Source organism: Ctenopharyngodon idella, chromosome 20 (assembly GCF_019924925.1).
Source record: "Ctenopharyngodon idella isolate HZGC_01 chromosome 20, HZGC01, whole genome shotgun sequence".
Classification (NCBI taxonomy): domain Eukaryota; kingdom Metazoa; phylum Chordata; class Actinopteri; order Cypriniformes; family Xenocyprididae; genus Ctenopharyngodon; species Ctenopharyngodon idella.
Genome location: NC_067239.1, coordinates 16,376,858 through 16,397,239, shown reverse-complemented (window position 1 = coordinate 16,397,239; position 20,382 = coordinate 16,376,858). Strand labels below are relative to the sequence as shown.

The 20,382-nt window shown below is 38.5% G+C and overlaps 1 protein-coding gene across 1 annotated transcript in view; it reads left to right on the top strand.

Moving 5' to 3' along the window:
- The window catches only part of mdn1 (midasin AAA ATPase 1), a 50,016-nt gene that overhangs the window by 7,026 nt on the left and 22,608 nt on the right, over positions 1-20,382 (top strand). The window contains 45 exon segments of the mRNA XM_051873942.1: positions 241-389; positions 477-537; positions 639-850; positions 1,807-1,910; positions 2,009-2,153; positions 2,907-3,003; positions 3,170-3,283; positions 3,821-3,968; positions 4,645-4,752; positions 4,862-5,013; positions 5,734-5,912; positions 6,302-6,510; positions 6,712-6,858; positions 6,949-7,090; positions 7,726-7,860; positions 8,292-8,430; positions 8,956-9,094; positions 9,209-9,339; positions 9,607-9,745; positions 9,907-10,036; positions 10,224-10,481; positions 11,240-11,437; positions 11,595-11,803; positions 12,345-12,467; positions 12,609-12,806; positions 12,988-13,095; positions 13,214-13,285; positions 13,287-13,403; positions 13,495-13,584; positions 14,003-14,266; positions 14,341-14,605; positions 14,987-15,146; positions 15,608-15,724; positions 15,832-16,040; positions 16,600-16,748; positions 16,839-17,038; positions 17,478-17,704; positions 17,816-17,929; positions 18,008-18,137; positions 18,211-18,317; positions 18,399-18,532; positions 18,622-18,782; positions 18,872-18,992; positions 19,668-19,884; positions 20,012-20,252. Coding sequence (XP_051729902.1) covers positions 241-389; positions 477-537; positions 639-850; positions 1,807-1,910; positions 2,009-2,153; positions 2,907-3,003; positions 3,170-3,283; positions 3,821-3,968; positions 4,645-4,752; positions 4,862-5,013; positions 5,734-5,912; positions 6,302-6,510; positions 6,712-6,858; positions 6,949-7,090; positions 7,726-7,860; positions 8,292-8,430; positions 8,956-9,094; positions 9,209-9,339; positions 9,607-9,745; positions 9,907-10,036; positions 10,224-10,481; positions 11,240-11,437; positions 11,595-11,803; positions 12,345-12,467; positions 12,609-12,806; positions 12,988-13,095; positions 13,214-13,285; positions 13,287-13,403; positions 13,495-13,584; positions 14,003-14,266; positions 14,341-14,605; positions 14,987-15,146; positions 15,608-15,724; positions 15,832-16,040; positions 16,600-16,748; positions 16,839-17,038; positions 17,478-17,704; positions 17,816-17,929; positions 18,008-18,137; positions 18,211-18,317; positions 18,399-18,532; positions 18,622-18,782; positions 18,872-18,992; positions 19,668-19,884; positions 20,012-20,252 — 6,969 coding nt within the window.

Here is a 20,382-nt window from a genome sequence, read left to right as displayed (position 1 = left end):
CAACCTTAATTTTATGAAGCGACGAGAATACTTTTTGCACGCCAAAACAAAAATAATGACTTTATTCAACAATATCTTCTCTTCTGTTTCATTCTCATACACTGTTTACATTCAGTGCTTCCAGGTTCTACGTCAGAACACCATTTGTAACAAGCAGTCAAGCAGTTGAGATGCGCTATTAAATAATACTAAAATAACGCTGGTCGTAGCCAACATATTTGACATGTATCTGCCCCACAGAGACAGACAAACATTTGCTGCCACGCGGCCGTCCTCGGTACTTTTGGAGCAGCTCTCAGTGTGTGTCACTAAAGGGGAGCCTGTCCTGTTGGTCGGGGAGACGGGCACAGGCAAGACCTCTACTGTACAGTACCTAGCGGGAATGACAGGTGACACACCTAATCTATGCTGAGCGAGTGGGTTTAACACTGTGCATAATTTCTCAATTCCTGCTCTGTTCTGCTATACTCTTACAGGACACAAACTCAGAGTGGTCAACATGAACCAACAGAGTGACACAGCTGACCTACTAGGAGGGTGAGTAGACAAGAGGGATTCAAGATTCGAACAAATATGTACAGTACAAATGTGGTGGAAGCTCTTGGTTTCTTGCTGACCTTGGTCTGTTATGATTGAAGGTATAAACCAGTGGACCACAAGCTCATTCTTTTGCCCCTGCGGGAAGCGTTTGAGGACCTCTTCTCTCAGACGTACTCACGGAAACAGAACCTGACCTTCCTGGGGCACGTCCAAACCTGCTTCAGAGGCAAACGCTGGCAGGACCTTCTGAAGCTCATGGATCATGTCTGCAAATCAGCACTAACAAAGGAACTACACGATAAACCCAATGGTAATACTGAAGGTTCAAATAAATTACAATGCTTTTTAAAAATGTATTTCTTATGTTGCTCATTTCTTTGAGTAAAAATATTTTAGTTAGGGATAATCCACAGCTAGGTGTGTATAAATTATTTTAGTGCATGACATGGAGGCAATGAACCACCCGACATGCAGCGAAGTTAATGAAAATCGGTTAATGCACAGCTAGCCGTGGATTATACCGCTTATACCATGGTCATTTGCCAACACTGACAAATTTAAGCTGTTATTGATGTTTCCAGCACAAAATTTGACTTGATGGATAATGTTAACAGTTATTTTTGTCAGTTACGGCTCGTTAGATCTAACATTCTGCTGTCTTTAAATCAGACACAGAGATAAAGTATGCAGTAAGATTACAATTATTTGAATGAATTATAACATTTATTTGAATGGTCAAGAGAGCGAGAGTTTGAGTGAATTACCTGTGTCTGTGTTCGACATTGAAGAGTTAGTTCACCCAAAAATGAAATTTCTGTCATTAAGTACTCACCCTCATGTCGCTCCACACCCGTAAGACCTTCGTTCATCTTCGGAACACAAGTTAAGATATTTTTGATAAAATCCGAGAGGTTTTTTATCCTCCATTGAAAGCAACGTAATTACCACATTCAAGGTCCAGAAAAGATCTTACGGGTGTGGAACGACATGAATGTGAGTACTTAATGACAGAAATTTCATTTTTGGGTGAACTAACCCTTTAATATAGAACATTTCGACATTAACATAGAACAGTGATTAAACTGATTGGAACTACCTGTGCATTACATAGTTTGAACACATACAGTATCTTCCAGCCAATCAGAATCGAGTATTCCGACAGACCATGGTATATATAAGGTTAATAAATTAACGAATAAATTAAAGAATGTACTGCATGTTTTTCAATGTTTTTTTTCTGTCTTTTTCTTTGTGTTTTTCTCATAGCTGCTTTGCTGCAGGAGCAGTGGGAGGCTTTGGCTCTCAAACTCAGTCAGACGCAGGAACAGATTCGAGCCTGTGAATCTGCTTTGGTCTTTGCTTTTGTGGAGGTAATTACTACTCTTCTCCCAACTTGTCTTCACTTCTTCCTTTCTCTTCTCTCTCTTGTTATCTCCTGTATGTCGTGACTGACTGTGTGTCTGCACAGGGAACTTTAGCCCAAGCTGTGAAAAAAGGCGAATGGATTCTGCTGGATGAGATTAATCTGGCTGCTGCAGAGACACTGGAGTGTCTGAGTGGATTGCTGGAGGGCAGCGCTGGGTCACTAGTGCTGCTGGACCGAGGCGATACTGGTGAGGCCTTCATAAAGTGATCATCTGGGATTTCATTATTGCTATTTTAAAGATGTGGCTATTTGATAGTGGTATAAATGGTAAATATGTGCACGAGTAGTGCCTTGTTTAACCCCAGGCTGCTTTAGGGGTTTGTAGTAAGGGTATTTGTGAAACACTTTGGATAAAATACAATAGAGATACACATTTCAGCTATTTGTATTTAGTTGATTGGACAAAGTCAAGTTTAATTGGCTAAAAATGCTGTAAGACTTTTTAATGTATTTGAAAGAAGTCTCGTATGCTCTTCAAGACTGCATTTATTTGCTCAAAAATGCATTAAAACAGTAAACTTGTGAAATATTATTACAGTTAAAAAAAACTGTTTTCTATTTTAATATATTTTAAAATGTAATTTATTGCTGTGATGGCAAAGCTGAATTTTCAGCATCATTCTTCAGTCTTCAGTGTCACATGATCCTTCAGAAATTGTTCTAATATGCTGATTTGCTGCTCAAAGAACATTTCATATTATCAGTATTGAACCCTGATGCATTTTTTTCAGGGTTGTTTGATGAATAAAAATTTCAAAAGAACAGCCTTTATCTTGCTATTATTTGTCTTACTGACCCCCAAATTTTGAATTGTAGTGTACATTACAAATATATAAATGTGCTTGATACTACTGTTTATTGCAGTTGATGCAGTGTTTTATGGTTTTATGAGTGTGTCACATGTATTCTGAGGTAGTTTTACTGTTTTCATTCTGTGTAGAGCCACTGGTTCGTCACCCAGACTTCCGTCTGTTTGCCTGCATGAACCCAGCCACAGACGTAGGCAAGAGGAACTTGCCACTAGGCATTAGAAACCGGTGAGAGGGGCATGAACTCCAGGGGAACTGACTTCATGCAATCAATAAAAAGTTTTCTAAATATCTTGCTGATTTGTTTCCATATGCAATACAGTGACATTTATACATTTTTATAGAATTGTTCAGATACATTTTGGGAACACATATTTTTGTATTTATGTATCAGGTTCACAGAGTTGTATGTGGAGGAGCTGGAGAGTGAGAGTGATTTACGAATCCTGGTCTCTGACTACCTCAAAGGCCTTAACCTGTCCAGAGGAATCATCCATGGAATCATCAGGTTTGTCTACAGTTCTTAAGTAGGTCTCCATTACCATCCATAACAGCAAAAAACACTGGAAAAAAAACTGGAGTGTGATTTATTTGGAAAAAAAAAAAAAAAAAAGCTTGGAAACAATTTTCACTCCATAACTGTTAGTAAATTTCATGAATAATTACAAAGTAACAGCAAGTAACACATTGAATTAAAAGTGAAATTTTGAAGTAGAAAGACTAAATTAGTATGTTCTTGTAAAACATATTTCAACAAAAATACATTTTTTTACAGTGTAGTATGAAAAAAAAAAAAAAAAAAAAAAAAAAACGTGGTAGCCAATATCCACATTTATTGATAATATTAAGGATGTTCAGATGTTAGATGTGATATTGCGTTTTTCACTTAACTAATGTACGTTGCTTAGGATAAAAAGCATAAAACCCCACATACAGAGTCCATCCCTCATGTTGCAACCTTTGGTTAGGTGCTGTACAAAAAGACAAATTGTGATGTTCTTCTGGATTGTTCTTTTTAACAAAATCTTCCCTTTTTTCCTGCCAGTTTTTATTTGGCAGTTCGTAAGGAGGCTAACACTCGACTAGTTGACGGTACGGGGCACAAGCCCCACTACAGTTTGCGTACCCTGTGCCGAGCTCTGAAGTATGTGGCCTCTGACCCCTGCTACAATATCCAACGATCCCTCTATGAGGTAATATGATTGTCCTCGTCATAGTTTCTACTTGACTGAATTGTTAGTGTCTTGAGACTCCAAAACGTAGCGAGTATAAGGTTCAAATGTGTTACATGTAGCCATATCGAAGTGACATTTGTCCGTTCATGTAAAGACACATGAAGTTGACAATCAGTGAGCATGGATGTTTTACAATGTGCCTATGGTAGAAGTAAGCAGCATGACGACATAAACTAGCTGTGTCACTCTTTCATCATTATGAATACTGCTGAATACACTGCAGAGTGCAATGTTGCTACGCTTGCAATCTAGACAGCTTGGATGATTATAATGGGATTGCAAGCGTTTTGTCACGTCACAACACGCCGCTCTCGTCTGATGTAGATTGGATATCAAACACTCATCGCCACTATGTTTTCCACAGTGCAGTGTACATCATAAAAAAAACTGTATTTTTGAGTTCACACAACAAACTGGCTTGTTTATGTACTATCTGTCCACACCATATGGGTTTCCAGTCTCTCCTGGTCATGCATTTGCTCTCATAGTTTTCTATAGCTCATCAGGGCCCTCTACTGGTCTGGGGCCCTCGAAAAATACCCAGTGTTTATTTATTTACTTAGAGTGTGCTGTGTAAAGAAATTAAAAACAAACAGTGAAGTATTTTTATGGAGATGTTTCATATCTTCTGCAGGGTTTCTGTCTGAGTTTTCTCACTCAGCTGGATCGCAGCTCTCACCCCGTTGTGCAGAAAATGGTGTGTCAGTACATACTAGGAGGAAATGTGAAATGTCTGAAACAGGTAATCAGTTCAGAGCTTCAGTGAGACACTTGGATCCATCCTAATGTTTGTTTGAATAGATAGACTGTATGTTCTTTGCCAGAAAAATGATCCTCTCCTCTCTCTTCAGCCAATCCCTCAGCCAAAGGACCGAGTGTGTGTACAGATAGAGGAGTACTGGCTGAGTCGGGGTGACATGGAGCCTACTGTTGACCCCACTTACATCCTCACGCCCTCCGTCAAGCTCAACCTAAAAGATCTGGCACGGGTGGTCGCCGCCGGGTAGGAAAACCCACCAATAATATGTCCCCTGTGATGTTCCGTAGATCAATCCCTATGTCGATACATACTATACATGCAGCGTTTCTCTGTTGATTTAGTTTTTGAGGTAGTAATGTTATAGTGACTGATTTGTTTGTCTGTTTTGGTACCATTGGCCTGGGACTGTTCAGACTTAGTGATCAATTGATCTCTGCATCTATAAAGTGGTGATTTTGGGACTTTATGGGCATCAACCATTTCACATCAGATTACATGATCTTCAAAAGCTTTTCTATACCTTCATTGGCCAAACCCTACACTTCGATATTTCTATTTTGCTCATAATTCTTTATCTGTTAACTAGTAGTCAACAATCTGTGTACCGGTTACACAATATTTACCCACTCTACACACCTAGATGACAAATAAAAAATTTACTCCAAAGTTTAGGCTTCTGTCAAACTTGCACAGGTACATTATTTCTCAAAATGCGAAATATCGCCCAAATAATTAGCCTGACTAATACATTGGTCATTGCCGCCCACAATCCAACTGGGCTCGATATATGTTTATATGTGTACTTGTCATTATTTTCTCTCCATCCATCTTTAGTCCTTTTAGTTATTTTCATGTTCATTACGTTCTAGGAATCCTTTTCATATCTTAGACTCTTGCAATATCACCTTTATAAGTCCTACATTGTTTCTTTCCTCTCTTTTTGTGTGTTGTTTCTGTGATTAGCATCCATCCAGTGCTCATTCAGGGGGAAACTTCTGTAGGAAAGACGAGTCTGATAAAATGGCTTTCAGCTTCCACAGGAAACCAGTGTGTACGAATCAATAACCATGAGCACACAGACATCCAGGAGTACATCGGCTGCTACTCCTCCGATGAACATGGCAAACTTGTCTTCAAAGAAGGTAAAGAACCTTTAGAGCATATATCAGGATGGAATGTATGTAGAGTATATGAATCTGTTATCATGCTTAGATTGCAAAGCCATTAAAATAATCATTAGTTATGTAATACATATGTAAATAAATACATGAATATGGTGCTGAATGCATGTTTTTCTAGGCCAGATTTAAAATGAAACTCTCAGGGGGTCCCTGCTCCATCCTTAGGCTGAAAAAATTAAAGACCCTTGACTTATGTCAATGATATTAATGAATTCTAAACATTCATTGCCATATCAGATGGTAATCTTAAATCATTGTCTCTCTTTATGTGAAGTTCAGTGTTCGATTGACCCTGTTTATGTTTGTCAAGTTTTCATGTAAACAACATATATGTTTTCCTTCCCCTGAAGGCGTGCTGATCGATGCCATGCGGAAAGGTTATTGGATAATTCTAGATGAATTGAACCTTGCCCCCACTGATGTCCTCGAGGCTCTGAATAGATTGCTGGATGACAACCGGGAGCTCTTCATCGCTGAGACACAGGAAGTGGTCAAAGCCCACCCCAGATTCATGCTCTTTGCCACCCAAAATCCTCCTGGGCTCTATGGGGGCAGAAAGGTTTCTTCAATAAATTTTAAAAACTACCACCTGTGTGTTAAGCAAGTTTTCCTTCTTAGCCTCTTGTAAACTAATGTGCAACAATAGTGCCATGTGGGGACTAATTTTTAGATTGGAGGGAGGTGGTGAGGTTCTGACATCAGTACTCCAGAAAGGGCTAATGAATATTAATGCACTAAACTTGTCTTTGATTTTGTGTAGGTTCTGTCCCGAGCATTCAGGAACCGATTTGTGGAGCTGCATTTTGATGAGCTTCCCAGTTCGGAGCTTGAGAACATTCTCCATCAGCGCTGCAGTCTGCCTCCTTCCTACTGCTCTAAACTCATCAAAGTCATGCAGAACTTGCAGGTGTGCATCTCATTTTGTTATATCAATGTATAAGATTCAATTTTGAGAAATTCATGATTATATTTTTTGATATGGTGGTATTTGTGTTAGTCTTTACGTAGAGGATCCACTGTGTTTGCTGGGAAACATGGATATATTACCCTGAGAGACCTGTTCCGCTGGGCTGAACGCTATAGTCTGGAGGAGCAGAGTGACTCCTCGCGTGATTGGCTACAGCATCTGGCCGATGACGGTAACATCCAGTGACAAACCTTTGACCCCTATGGAGTAGAAAATTAAAATAGGCAGTATTATTCAAAAGTTTAGTGTCTGTAAGATTTTTTTCTTTAAATGTTTTTGTTAACTCTCTTATGCTCACCAAGTAAAATACAGTAAAAACAGTAATATTGTGAAATATTACGATTCAAAATGACTGTTTTCTCTTTTAATATATTTTAAAATGTAATTTATTCCTGTGATGGCAAAGCTGAATTTTCAGCAGTCATTACTTCAGTCTTGAATGTCATATGATCCTTCAGAAATCATTTTAATATACATTTCTTATTATTAACAATGTTGAAAACAGTTGTGCTACTTAATATTTTTTTGTAAAACCATGATACATTTTTTTCAGGATTTTTTGATAAATTAAAAGTACAGCATTTACTTAAAATATTTATATTTTTAAACAATATAAAAGTCTTTACTGTCACTTTTGATCAATTCAGTGCGTCCTTGCTAAATAATTAATTTCTTTAAAAAATAAAAATCTTACTGAGCTCAAACTTTTAAACGGTAGTTTATCGAAAGATATACTGTTTTTTTTTTTTTTTTTTTTTTGTTATGCTTAATTTCAAAATTTAATAGTCATTGTGTTCACTCTTTCAGGCTACATGCTGTTGGCCGGCCGTGTCAGGAAGCCAGAGGAGGCACTGACCATCCAGAACATCCTGGAGAAGCACTTTAAAAGGACGGTGAACCCAGATGCTCTTTTCTCTGAGGCTCAGGTCACCTCTCAGTTCAGTGAGTTTATAAGCACACCCACAGTTTGACCACAGAAGCACACCGCATTCTGACATCAGGTCGATGACTTTCAATTAGGAATGTTGTTCTCACTGGTTGTTCCATTGCATTATCACATAAACAAATACCAGTAGTACGGCACAGTTTAATGACAGTCCCTTAATAAGGCATCTTAGCAACTCCCAGCATGTGCTTATATAATACAGTTATTGATTGTGAGTTTTTCGATTGTATCTTGTGATGTTCTTTTCCATCTATGCAGATGAGTTAAGACGGCAAAATCTTTTTCCATGAAATGTTGAATTCTTGATTTTGAGACTTTACTAAAGATCTGTTTGATTTAGCTCACTGTATAACTAATGGCCAGATTGATTGTTTTGGCTGGCACAGTTTGGTATATTGATGGTTGTTGATGGCTTGGCACTTGGCAGGCCCTTTTGTGGACAGCATTGCGGGTGTCCCTGAAGAGTTCGGTCATGTGGTGTGGACCCAGGGCATGAGGAGACTGGCTGTACTAGTGGGAAGAGCGCTTCACTTTGGAGAGTCTGTCCTACTTGTCGGGGACACGGGGTAAGCTGTGATACGATCCTCAGTTGAACCTGAATGAGAGGGTTACAAAATACGACCTTATACTATTTTGTAGTAGATGATTGGAAATGAAGATGAAAATCTTCTTTATTTGAGTTTTAATCAAAACTAGATGGTTGTTAGAAATAATTTTTGAACATTTTCAACAGGGGTGTTATGTTAATTTTAAAGATTTAGTGAAGCCAAAAATAGTTTTGTAGCTTGTACATGTCTGTTAATTTTGACACTTTTTAAAGTTAACAAAAATTAGCTTTTATTAGACTTGTGTACAGTTGGAAAAAGATAATAAATATGACTTTTTTTTCAATACAATTCTGCACTGTGCTAATTAGCAATATCTAGTAGCCACACCCCTGTTTCAACAGGAAATAGAACTTTCTATTCAGCAGGAAATGTGTCCGCACAGGAAATAAAATTAGCCTTTAAAACCTTAATTTTGTTATTCATAAATAATTAATGAGATAACAGAAGCTCAGTTGGTTCATATGTTCCTCCCCTCTTCTCCAGGTGTGGTAAAACCACTATCTGCCAGCTGTTTGCCGCACTATCCGGTCAGAAGTTCTTCTCCCTGAACTGCCACTTGCATATGGAGACGTCCGACTTTCTGGGAGGCCTCCGACCCGTCCGTCACACAGGAACCCAACAGGTAATATTCAGATTTTTTTCAAATTATTGAGTCAAAAAATCTTTTATATATATATATATATATATATAATATTTATTTATTTATTTATTTATTTATAAATTTAATATATTTCAGGCTGATGCGGAGGACGGCCGTCTCTTTGAGTGGCATGATGGACCATTGGTCCTGGCGATGAAACAGGATGGTGTGTTTCTGATGGATGAGATCTCGCTGGCAGATGACTCGGTGCTGGAGAGACTCAACAGGTGTGAATTTAGACTCCTCACATGGTTCTGTTCTCATTGGTGGTCTGTTTAAAGTCTTTTCAATCCAGTTCTGCTTAGGAAATTCAAAAATAGGCCTGTAAGTACTTGTTTACTTTGTCTCTTTGAAAAATTAATTTAAATTGTTCCCCAGATTTGCAACTTCTGCAAAATAAAGCAAAAAACGAATCACCCAACCTCTGTACAGTACTGATATTGGCACATCTGATGTGTAAAGTGATTATGTGACTGTCTGTGTGTTCTGTGCAGCGTATTGGAGACAGAAAAGTCTTTGGTGCTGGCAGAGAAAGGCAGCGGAGATGATGATGATGTTGAGCTGATCATTGCCGGGAAGAAGTTCCGACTTGTTGCCACCATGAACCCTGGAGGTGACTTTGGAAAGAAAGAGGTCAGTACATGGAGAATTAGCTTGGCTGAAGAATATTATGTTGAGGTTATAAAAGAGCCATAGGCTGGTTTCTTTTAAGATTAGTAGTAATAGTTAAATAAATTATGCTTGCATGGAATAAACAAGCAACCAGTGGCACTGATGTGTTTGCATGTGTACAGCTGTCTCCAGCACTCAGGAACAGGTTCACAGAGATTTGGTGCCCCCAGAACAACAGCCGTAATGATCTAATGCAGATCATCGAACACAACCTGCGGCCCGGACTATCTCTGGACCAGCATGACCACCAAGGTGAGTCGCTCTACACAGAGCAACCAATTATAACAAGCCTTATTCCCCCCTTTTGGAATATTTGAATCTGATAATTGGAATCTTGGATAATTACCACTAAACTGTAGAGATGTTCGTTGTCCTTGGCAGCCAGTCTCCTACACTGTTCTAGTCTCCTGTCATTGCCATTCCTCTCTTCCCATCCCAGGTAAAGACATAGCAGATCTCATGTTGGACTTCATTGACTGGCTGACCAATCAGGAGTTTGGTCGGCGATGTATTCTAAGCGTGCGAGACATTCTGTCATGGGTGAACTTCATGAACACGGTATGTGAACGGGACGAGGACGGCTTCATGACCATGGGGGAGCTGGAGGAGGAGGAGCCAGAATGGGACCTGAGATTGGACACTGTAACAGCATTTATTCATGCTGCATGCCTTGTGTACGTGGACGGAATCGGCTCAGGTGGGAGAAAAAAGACAGCAAACAGCTTTTTTTTCATGTTTTGAAACCTATTTACCACCAAAAGGAGTAATATGGAAAGGCAGCTTTTTATTTTAAAAATAATCTTAAAAAGTTTTTATGCAAATTGCAAAATAAGTTTTTATGCTTCTATAAAATCCTTTTGTAGTTGTTATTGACAATAGTGAAGGCTTTTATGAAATTAAACGAAAGCCATAAAGTTTGGGGTCGGTAAGATTTTTAAAAATGTTTTTAAAAGAGGTTTTATGCTTATCAAGGCTTGTAAAATTATATTACAAATTTTAAAAAAAATTATATATATATATATATATATATAACTTCATTCTGTGATGACAAAGCTGAATTTTCAACATCATTACTCCAGTCTTCAGTGTCAAATGATCCTTCAGAAATAATTCTAATATCCTGATTATCAATGTTAAAAACAGTTGTGCTGCTTAATATTTTTGTGTAAACCATGAAACATTATTTTCAGGATTTTCTGATGAATATAAAGGTTCAAAAGAAAAGCATTTATTTAAAATAGAAATCTTTTGTTACATTATAAATGTCTTTACTGTCACTTTTGATCAATTTAAAGCATCCTTGCTGAATAAAACTATTAATTTCATTAAAAAAATTAGGAAACTGAACCCAAACTTTTGAACAGTAGAGTATGTATTTCATTGTTGCATTTACAGATCCAATATCTCTTCCCATACTACATTCTTATGACCTCAGTTTTTTCTTCTTGGTACCAGGAACCACAGTGTCGGCAGCAGAGAATGCCCTGGTGGCACGGAAGGCGAGTCTGGAATACCTGGAGAAGAGACTGAGCAGAATTACAGAGCTGGATGAGGAGATGCAAGACGCTCTCCGAGTCTACGACACCAGCATCCCCAGAGAGCCCCAGTGGGGTGAAGACTTCTTTGGCATTGACCCCTTCTACATTGCTGCAGGTGAGTACTCTACCAAAATATAAAACAAATATTTTATATTTTAACATTTCTTTCAAAGTTTAGTCTCTAGGTGTTGTTGGCAATTATTGTTATCAAATCATTTGTCAGATATGCCTTTTGGGTTTTGATTGCTGGATTTGGTCTGATCTTCCCACAGGTCCTGAGAGTGAGGGAAGGAGTCTGTCGGACTATGCTTTGAGTGCGGGCACCACTGCAGTGAATGCTCAGCGGTTACTGCGGGCACTGAAGCTTCAGAGACCCATACTGCTCGAGGGCTCACCTGGAGTGGGCAAGACCAGCCTGGTCACTGCCCTTGCCAAGGCCTCTGGGAACCATCTTGTCAGGATCAACCTGTCTGAACAAACTGTATGTCAAAGAAACATAGAATTTTGCTTTAGCAGAACCTCACTCAACTGTAGAACATAAATTGATTTTTGATAACTATCACCAATACAACGACACCCTTTTATTTTTATTGATTGATTGATTGATTGATTTATTGATAGGAAAAAAATCATTATATACACTATCCTTCAAAAGTTTGGAGACTTTTTAAAGAAATTAATACTTTTATTCAGCAAGGATGCATTAAATTGATCAAAAGTGACAGTGAAGACATTTGTAATGTTACAGAGTTTTTTTTATTTCAAATAAATGCCTGCTGAAAATTCAGCTTTGCAATCACAGTTACATTTTAAAATAGATTAATTGCAAAAATATTTCATAATATTACTGTTTATACTGTATTTCTCATTATTTTAATGCTGCCTTGGTGAGCATAAGTTTAAAAAAAAAAAAAAAAAACATTAAAAAATTTTACAGACCACAAGCTTTTGAATGTTAGTGTATATACAATAGTGCATAATTTCAAAGATGATTTTAATCATGCTGTATCCTCTCTGCACAGGATGTAACGGATCTGTTTGGGACAGATCTGCCAGTGGAAGGTGGGAAAGGAGGAGAGTTTGCATGGCGTGATGGTCCTCTACTTGCTGGGCTGAAGGCTGGACATTGGATCGTCCTAGATGAGGTACAGAGGAATGGCTGACTTTTGTAGCTCTATGCCAGTTCAGTGTAATAAAATAAATGTTTGAGTCTTGAACATTTTCAGTCAGAAATGATAACTCATTGAGTAGTAGATTTTTGACCAATGTTTTTCCTTTTTCTGCAGCTGAATCTGGCCTCTCAGTCAGTGCTGGAAGGTCTTAACGCTTGCTTTGACCATCGTGCTGAGATCTACATCCCTGAGTTGGGCATGCGCTTCCAGGTTCAGCATGAGAAGACCAAGATCTTTGGCTGTCAAAACCCTTTCACACAGGGAGGAGGACGCAAAGGCCTTCCCAAGTCCTTCCTGAACAGATTCACTCAGGTAACTTAGATCTAATGACATTTTTGTCATCTGTATGTTTTCTCTTCTGTCTAAAGAAGAGAATATTATTATACAATATTTTTACAGCAGTTTGTATTATAATATATGATCATGGTCTGAACCGTGAGTCACACAATAAGAGACCAAAATATAGACAGAGATCTGTATTTTCCTCATTCAGGTTTATGTGGATTCGCTAACCAATGAAGACATGCAGTTCATTGGTGACTCCATCTTTCCTAACATTGACAATGCGATCATCTCAAAAATGGTGCAGTTTAGCAACCGAGTAAGTGACGACACTTCCCTTAACCAGTGGTGATCTTCTGTTGCTCTTTTAATTGTCATTTGTAGATATTCATTTCATCTATCATCTCAAAGGAAGTTTGATTTTCTTGTTCTCTAAGCTTGTCCAAGAAGTGACGATTGAGAGGAAATGGGGCCAGAGAGGAGGACCGTGGGAGTTTAATCTCCGTGACCTTGTTCCGTTGGTGTCAGCTGATGCAGACAGACCAATCACCAGGCTTCTTCAACCCTGGGCAGCATGTTGGACTTGTGTATGCAGACCGCATGAGGACAGAGGCAGACAAGGCTCAGGTAGCTACGCTAATTAAAATACCATTTATCACTCGTTATAAGGAGACGTGAAGATGTGGCTGTTAAACAATAATATATGTTTTGTTCTCAGGTGTTAGCAGTGTTTAGGAAGGTGTTTGGAGAAGACTTTGAGCCTTACATGGGCTCTAGGCAGTTTCATATCACCCCTTTGAACCTGCAGGTTGGTCAGAAAAATAATATATAATATAATATAATATAATAATCATTTTAGTCTTTTTTTTATTTTAATCCTTATTCTGTAATTGGTAATATGTAACAACATTATTATAATATAATTCTTAAGATATTATCACTTCTTAGAAGTGATAATATAATATATAATATAATATAATATAATATAATATAATATATGCACATTTATTTATGTAGCACATTTCATACACAATGGTACAATAAATCCTTTACAATAAAAATGAAAAAAAAAAAGTCATAAGTACATATTTTTATTGATTTTTAATCTTTATTTTTTTTTTTTTTTTTTAACCCTTAACCTGTAATCTATAATGTCAAATTATATTATAAGTCTTAAGAAACATTGGGTGTGTAAATATCTCTTTCTCTCTGTCACGCATATGCAGTTGGGTTACTCAGTTCTGCAGCGTAGTGGAGGGGCACCTGTTGCTCTGGATCCTCCTTTGTCGATTACCCATTATTCTTTGCGCCCTCTGGAGGCACTGATGAAGTGTGTGGAGATGGGGTGGATGGTCATACTGGTGGGTCCCACTGCGAGTGGAAAGAGCAGTCTAGTGCATCTGCTTGCGCTGTTAACGGGACACAGACTGCGGGTTATGGCCATGAACAGCGCCATGGACACAACGGAGCTGCTGGGCGGCTTTGAGCAGGTTGGTTGGAAATGACAAACAACATGATTGTTTCACTAGTTTGGTGTTATCCTTAACCTGGTGATCTGTTTTAGGTGGACATCATACGGCCGTGGCAGCAGGTCTTGGAGAGCATGGACTATGTGGTTGCCATGGTGACCAGGCGAGGCCTGATGTCATTGGATGGGGCGGTGCAGGACACTGAATTTCTGTTGAGCACGTGGAGCACTTTCCGCCGCTGGCTGCGAGAGGAGGGTCTGGATACCACAGAGGGCATGGTCACGTTTGAGGCTTTAAACAAACTGGAGGTCATTATTGTTCTGCTGCACAAACTCAACACTAAACTCAAGGTCTTAACAGGTAAGGACACTGCACTACTGACTATTTGTCCTGTATATGCCTTGCAAACTTAAACATTTGGTTTTCTGTGACTTTCAAACGTGAAATCGGCTTAACGACTTGTCAGCACTGTAAAATTTTTGGCTACCTATGGTAGCATCAGTAAGAATGGTTTGAAAATTAATTTTATTATTTAATATTAAAAGTAAATAATATATTAAATGTAAAAAAAAATTTATAATAAAATTTATTATATAATTATTTGCTATTATTTGAAATTAGAAATGTAAAATTATTTAAATATAAAATTAATTTAAATAAATGAAAAAAGAATTCCTTTTGTGCCTTATAATCCATTTAAAACACTTTGAGTGTGATATAATCTTTGATTTTCCCCTGCAGACATGTCAAAGCTGCAGATGGACTTCACTCTACTGAAGGAGCGTTTGGCTCAGATGCAGGACGGCTGGACACATGGTGGCTTTGAGTGGCTGGATGGGACATTAGTTCAGGCGCTGCAGGCTGGAGACTGGTTGCTTATGGACAATGTCAACTTCTGCAGGTCAGATGTTTTTAAGATATTCCTTAAACTGATTAAAATGCTTAAACACTCTTTTTGGAGTCTCTTAGTAGATTTATAATGTGACTCATTTCATTCAAGTCTGTGTTTTAATGAATCAGTTGAGTAAATGATTCAATGACTGATTTGTGGCCACCTGCTGGCATAACACTCTTGTCAACACTCATTACATGGCTGATCCAACAGGAAGCAGATATTCTTATAATATGTCTAATTTAAAGGCTACTTATCAAATTAGATTTAATTTACATAGAAAAATTAAATAAATGGTCCTGAAATATTGATTTGAGCTTTAAATTTTCTAAAGCAAGAGTGCAGAGTGATACAAGACATGAAATTAGCACGAAGAATGCCACGATTGACCGATTGATCAGAATCAAGTTTTCCAGATAGACCAGATGTAATATGAAATTTCTTAAATTAACTATGTATGTTTGTTTCAGCCCTTCAGTGTTGGATCGACTCAATGCCCTCCTGGAGCCTGGCGGGTCATTAACCATTAATGAACGAGGAATTATTGATGGAACCACACCCACCATCACCCCCCACCCAAACTTCAGGTACAATCAAAGCATGAACTGCCACAACTTAACAGTTTCCAACCTCATTTTGCCATGTGGAAGTACAGATCTGCTTTTGCTCAATCCTATTTCACACTGTGTTCCAGGTTGTTCCTCACCATGGATCCCACACACGGAGAAATCTCTCGAGCCATGAGGAACCGCGGTGTTGAGATCTACATTCCTGGCGAGCATGAGGGTGTGTGCTGGGACACTCTGGATCTGAAGATGGTTTTACACACCCTGGGTGTGACGGGAGACTGTGTGTGTGACCTGCTCATCTCCATTCATTCAGAAATCAAGAGGACTATATGGGGTGCGTCTGTGATTAATAACCCTTGTTTAGAGTTTTAGTGATGTCTTAACCCTTAAATGGATGAATGTTTTGCAAAGTATTATTACATATTTGGGTCTTTAGTGACCCGGATCTGTATCAAACACTGATTGATATTTAACTTCTTTAAGTATTGCTGATGATATTTGTGTATTCTTTTGTTATATGTCTGTGATAATTATGAGTGAAACATTGTCATCATTGTGTATCAGACATTGCCACCTTAAGGAATAAAGGTGAATTGCACGTATTGAGTCATCAGAGATTCAATTGTTGCACAGAAAAAATATACTTAGACTATTACATACCTTGGGTCACTAGCACTATGCACTTTTTACAAAAAATTAGAAAACACACTTTTTTTTTTTTTCTTCTAGTTTTCTTCTTTTTCTTTTCTTATTATATTGTTTATAATGAATAGATTGAGGAATACTTAGAATGCTGATGTCTAACTTTAAAAAATGAATGAGGAGGAGGGTAGTGAATGACATCCTGAGGTATGCGTTTAAGAGTTAATGGCTGTTCTCTCTTCGTCTTCTAGACTCTCCTGCATCATCCATGTCATCTCTGCTCCATGCTGCGTCCCTGTTGTCGGGTCAGCTCCAGAGGGGTGTGGATCTTCCCAGTGCCCTTCTACAGGCCTGTGGAGAGGCTTATGCTTTCTGTCAACGCACCACTGCTAACCAGCAGGTTCATACACATTTTTCGATAAGCATGACAAGCTAAGATATATGATGCCATAATCATATCATTAACCCCACCTTTCAATTCCTGTCTCAGCTGGCACAGGATGTCATAGAGAGGCAGTTGGCAGTGCTGGACTCTGAGGACTGGGGCAGTGGGCTGTTGTGTGCGGGCGTGTGGCCAGACCGCATCCCCTCAGCCCTGCTGTGCACTGAGGATTCATGTTTTTCCAGTGTCCAGAGAGATGGACAGGTCCTCCTGTACTGCCTCAACACTCTCAGCCTTTACGGAAAAAGGTCAGAACTATACATACAAATCATTTTGTATTTCATTACCAGCCACTTTATTCGTGTTAATGAGTTAGTACTAAAATTTGTACTCATTAACTTTATTACAATTTATTTGCATATTTGCATTGCATTTATTTCTTTTGTTTTTTTAGTTTTTCTTAGAGCTGCCAATCTCTCTGAATTCTTTCCTTTCACATAATAAAATTATTTAAACTCAATCAGTATTTCATGTTCATCTATTTATTTATTTATTTATTTATTTATTTGGTAAATAGATAATATACCTAGCTGAAACTACAATAATAACTGAATCATAACAATAAATTCATTGCTCATTTTATTTTGTTCCAGTTTTGAGCTGATTATTTCAATTATCAAAAATGTTAGGAAAAAATATTTAGTATTAACAACGCTAACCTTGTATAATTACCTTTTACCGATTCAGGAATCGTCCACTGAGCCTAGTTGACCTGCAGAGGGCGATGCAGAGCGGTGCTGTACTGGATGGGCTGCAGTTTTCTGGAGGAGGAGGACTGGATGGAGGAGCTGAGAATGCATTGCGCCTTCTCCCAACAGCAGTTAAAATACTGACAGAAAGAGCTTCTCACAGTGATTGGGTTCTCAGAACCAGCTGGCTCTCCCACCTCACCAAAACTTACAAACATGCACCAGGTAGGCTGTATAGGAAAAAGAATGCCTTTTAATGTGTTTGGTGTAGCTTGTGTAGCCATACTACTTGAGTGATTGTTTGCCACAGTCCTGAGATCATACTTGTCCTTGCAGATGCAGCTCTGATGCAGTTGGAGGCAGGATGCACAGCGCTGAAGGCTGTATTTAACAGCAAGCTCATTGGGAAAGGCAAATGTCTCGCAGAGCTCTTGCAGCCACACAGCACAGGTACATATACATATATACATATATATATATATATAGATATACAAACCTATAATATCTATAAATGTTTTTCTTCATTAGATGACTACAGGATTTTGGTAGACATGCGCTGGAACAAGCAGTACTTGGACATCTTGGCCAACACCTGCAACTTTGAGGATGAGGAAAGATACATGGAATTTATGGAAGCACTAAACGCTGTTGCTAACAGGTAAGTCCTTATTCTATTTTACTGGAATGTTTATGTAGTAAAAATTATATGTATAATGTTTTATGTTTTTAAGAATCATATTGCTGATGGACCGAGAGGAAAGAGCAGCTATTAACAGCAGTGCTGGAAACACTTCACCTCATAACAGTGCCCTTAGACTTGCCACTGCCTTCTCAAAAGGTACTCACACACTTCCAAGAGACGTGAAAACACTAGGTCGTATGTGACTATTCACATTATATATATATTTGGGTTTTATAGGGACAGTGGACATAGGCCACCTGCCGCATCCAGTGTTGGTCCACCTGCGCTCGTTTTTCGACCTGTGGGATTCATTCGTACTGCAAGCTGTGCAGTCGGGCCAGCCCTACATCTCTGACCACCTCATGTTTGAGGTCCTGAACCTTGTTCCTCAGAGCGGTTTCATTATAGCCACGCTGCTCTGTTCTGCAGTTGGTTTACAGTGATGTTATTGTGTGTCCAGATCCTACAGCTGCTGCAGTGGAGGGATCGTTTCTGGCTTGTGTGTAACTCTCTGTCTGCGGATACACGGGGGGTGTGTGTGCTGTCCCTGCACTGGCAGTGGGTGCACAAAAACCTTATTTTGCGGCTGCCTCAGCTTTTGATGGGAGATAGTGATTATGAGTGAGTAATGGACTTATTACATGATAAAAAAATTGTAATGTTCTCTCTAGTGTTTGTTTTATAAGTATATATGAATATGTTAATTTCAGAGGCCAACAGGAATTACACACCATCTCCACAGCCATCCAGAACACACTTTCCAGCTCCGTGGCTGTGGCCTCTGCTCTGAAGGGCATTCAGAAGACATTAGGAAAGCCACTGCCATTCAAGGTTAGGTGATTTATTGAACATGGATAGATGTATATATTGGTGTTCAAAAGTTTGGGGTCTGTAAAAATAAAAAAAAATATAAAAAGTTGCATTTATTTAATAAAAAAAATACAGTAAAACACAGCAGTATATAAATATTATTGCAATTTAAAATAACTGTTTTCTATTTCAATATTTTAAAACCTTTTTTTTTTTTTACATTCCATTACATAATTTTTTCCATTTTTCCAGTCTTCAGTGTCTCAAGATCCTTCAGAAATCATTCTAATATGCTGATTTGGTGCTAAAGAAACATTTCATTTATTATCAGTATTAAAATGGTTGTGCTGCTTAATAATTTTGTGGAAATCATAATACTTTTTTATTGATATAAAGTTTGAAAGAACATAATTTATTTAAAATAGAAATCTTTTGTAACATTATAAATGTCTTTACTGTCACTTTAGATCAATTTAATATGTTCTTTCTGAATAAATGGTATTCATTTCTTTAAAAAAAAAAATGAAATAATAATCTTACCCCAAACTTTTGAATGGTTGTGTATGTCTAATAAAAATAAAAAGAGGCAAGCACCCAAAAATAAATGGACAAATTCTATCAACAGTATCAGAAGTATTTTATTTCAATCCTCTATTCTAACTGATCTAAAATAATCCCTCAATCTTTGCTGTGCAGCTGGAGGCGGTGGCAGAATGTGCAGCCCGTTTGCGAGTGCTGTGCAGGGCTTTGGATGTTAGGGACCTGCGCCTCGACAACAGCCTTGCATCGCTATGGAAACAAGAGGTGTCTCGTCTCCGTGGTGTGGCCATGGGAATAGACTCAAAAGAGGCTCTGCTGGAAGCTTGGGGTCTGGTGCTTCAGGCCAACGTTCTGCTGGAGCCTCAGAACTCAGGTAAACCTTACATTTTTGACTAATTCTTAAGAATTTTGGGCATGAAGTGGTAGTGCTAGACCATACAACAAGGCAAACCCTGACACCTTAGTTTAATAACACAGAATATACTAATCTTTCTATCCAGGTGTCCTGGAGAGGCTTGTGAGCTGTGTAGATCAGCAGCAGGGTCATATGGCTTCCTGTGGCCTGCTGGACTCTCTGTCTGAAGATAATGAGGAGGAAGCGGGAGACAGTGCTGCACCAGGCAGGGAGGTGTTACTGCAGCTTGCACGCAGGGCTCAACTGTGGCCAGCGCTGGAGGAGCTGGCGGTACTTAACCAGATGAAAGTCACCACAGACCTGCTGTACTTATCAGTCACACCAGGGTATGATGATGTTTATTAAATTATTAACTATTATAAAACAATTAATTTGGCAGGTTAGTGACATTGACACTGTTATTTTATTATAGCATTAATATTTTGAAGTAGCTTTTATTTTTATATTTTCAGTTTT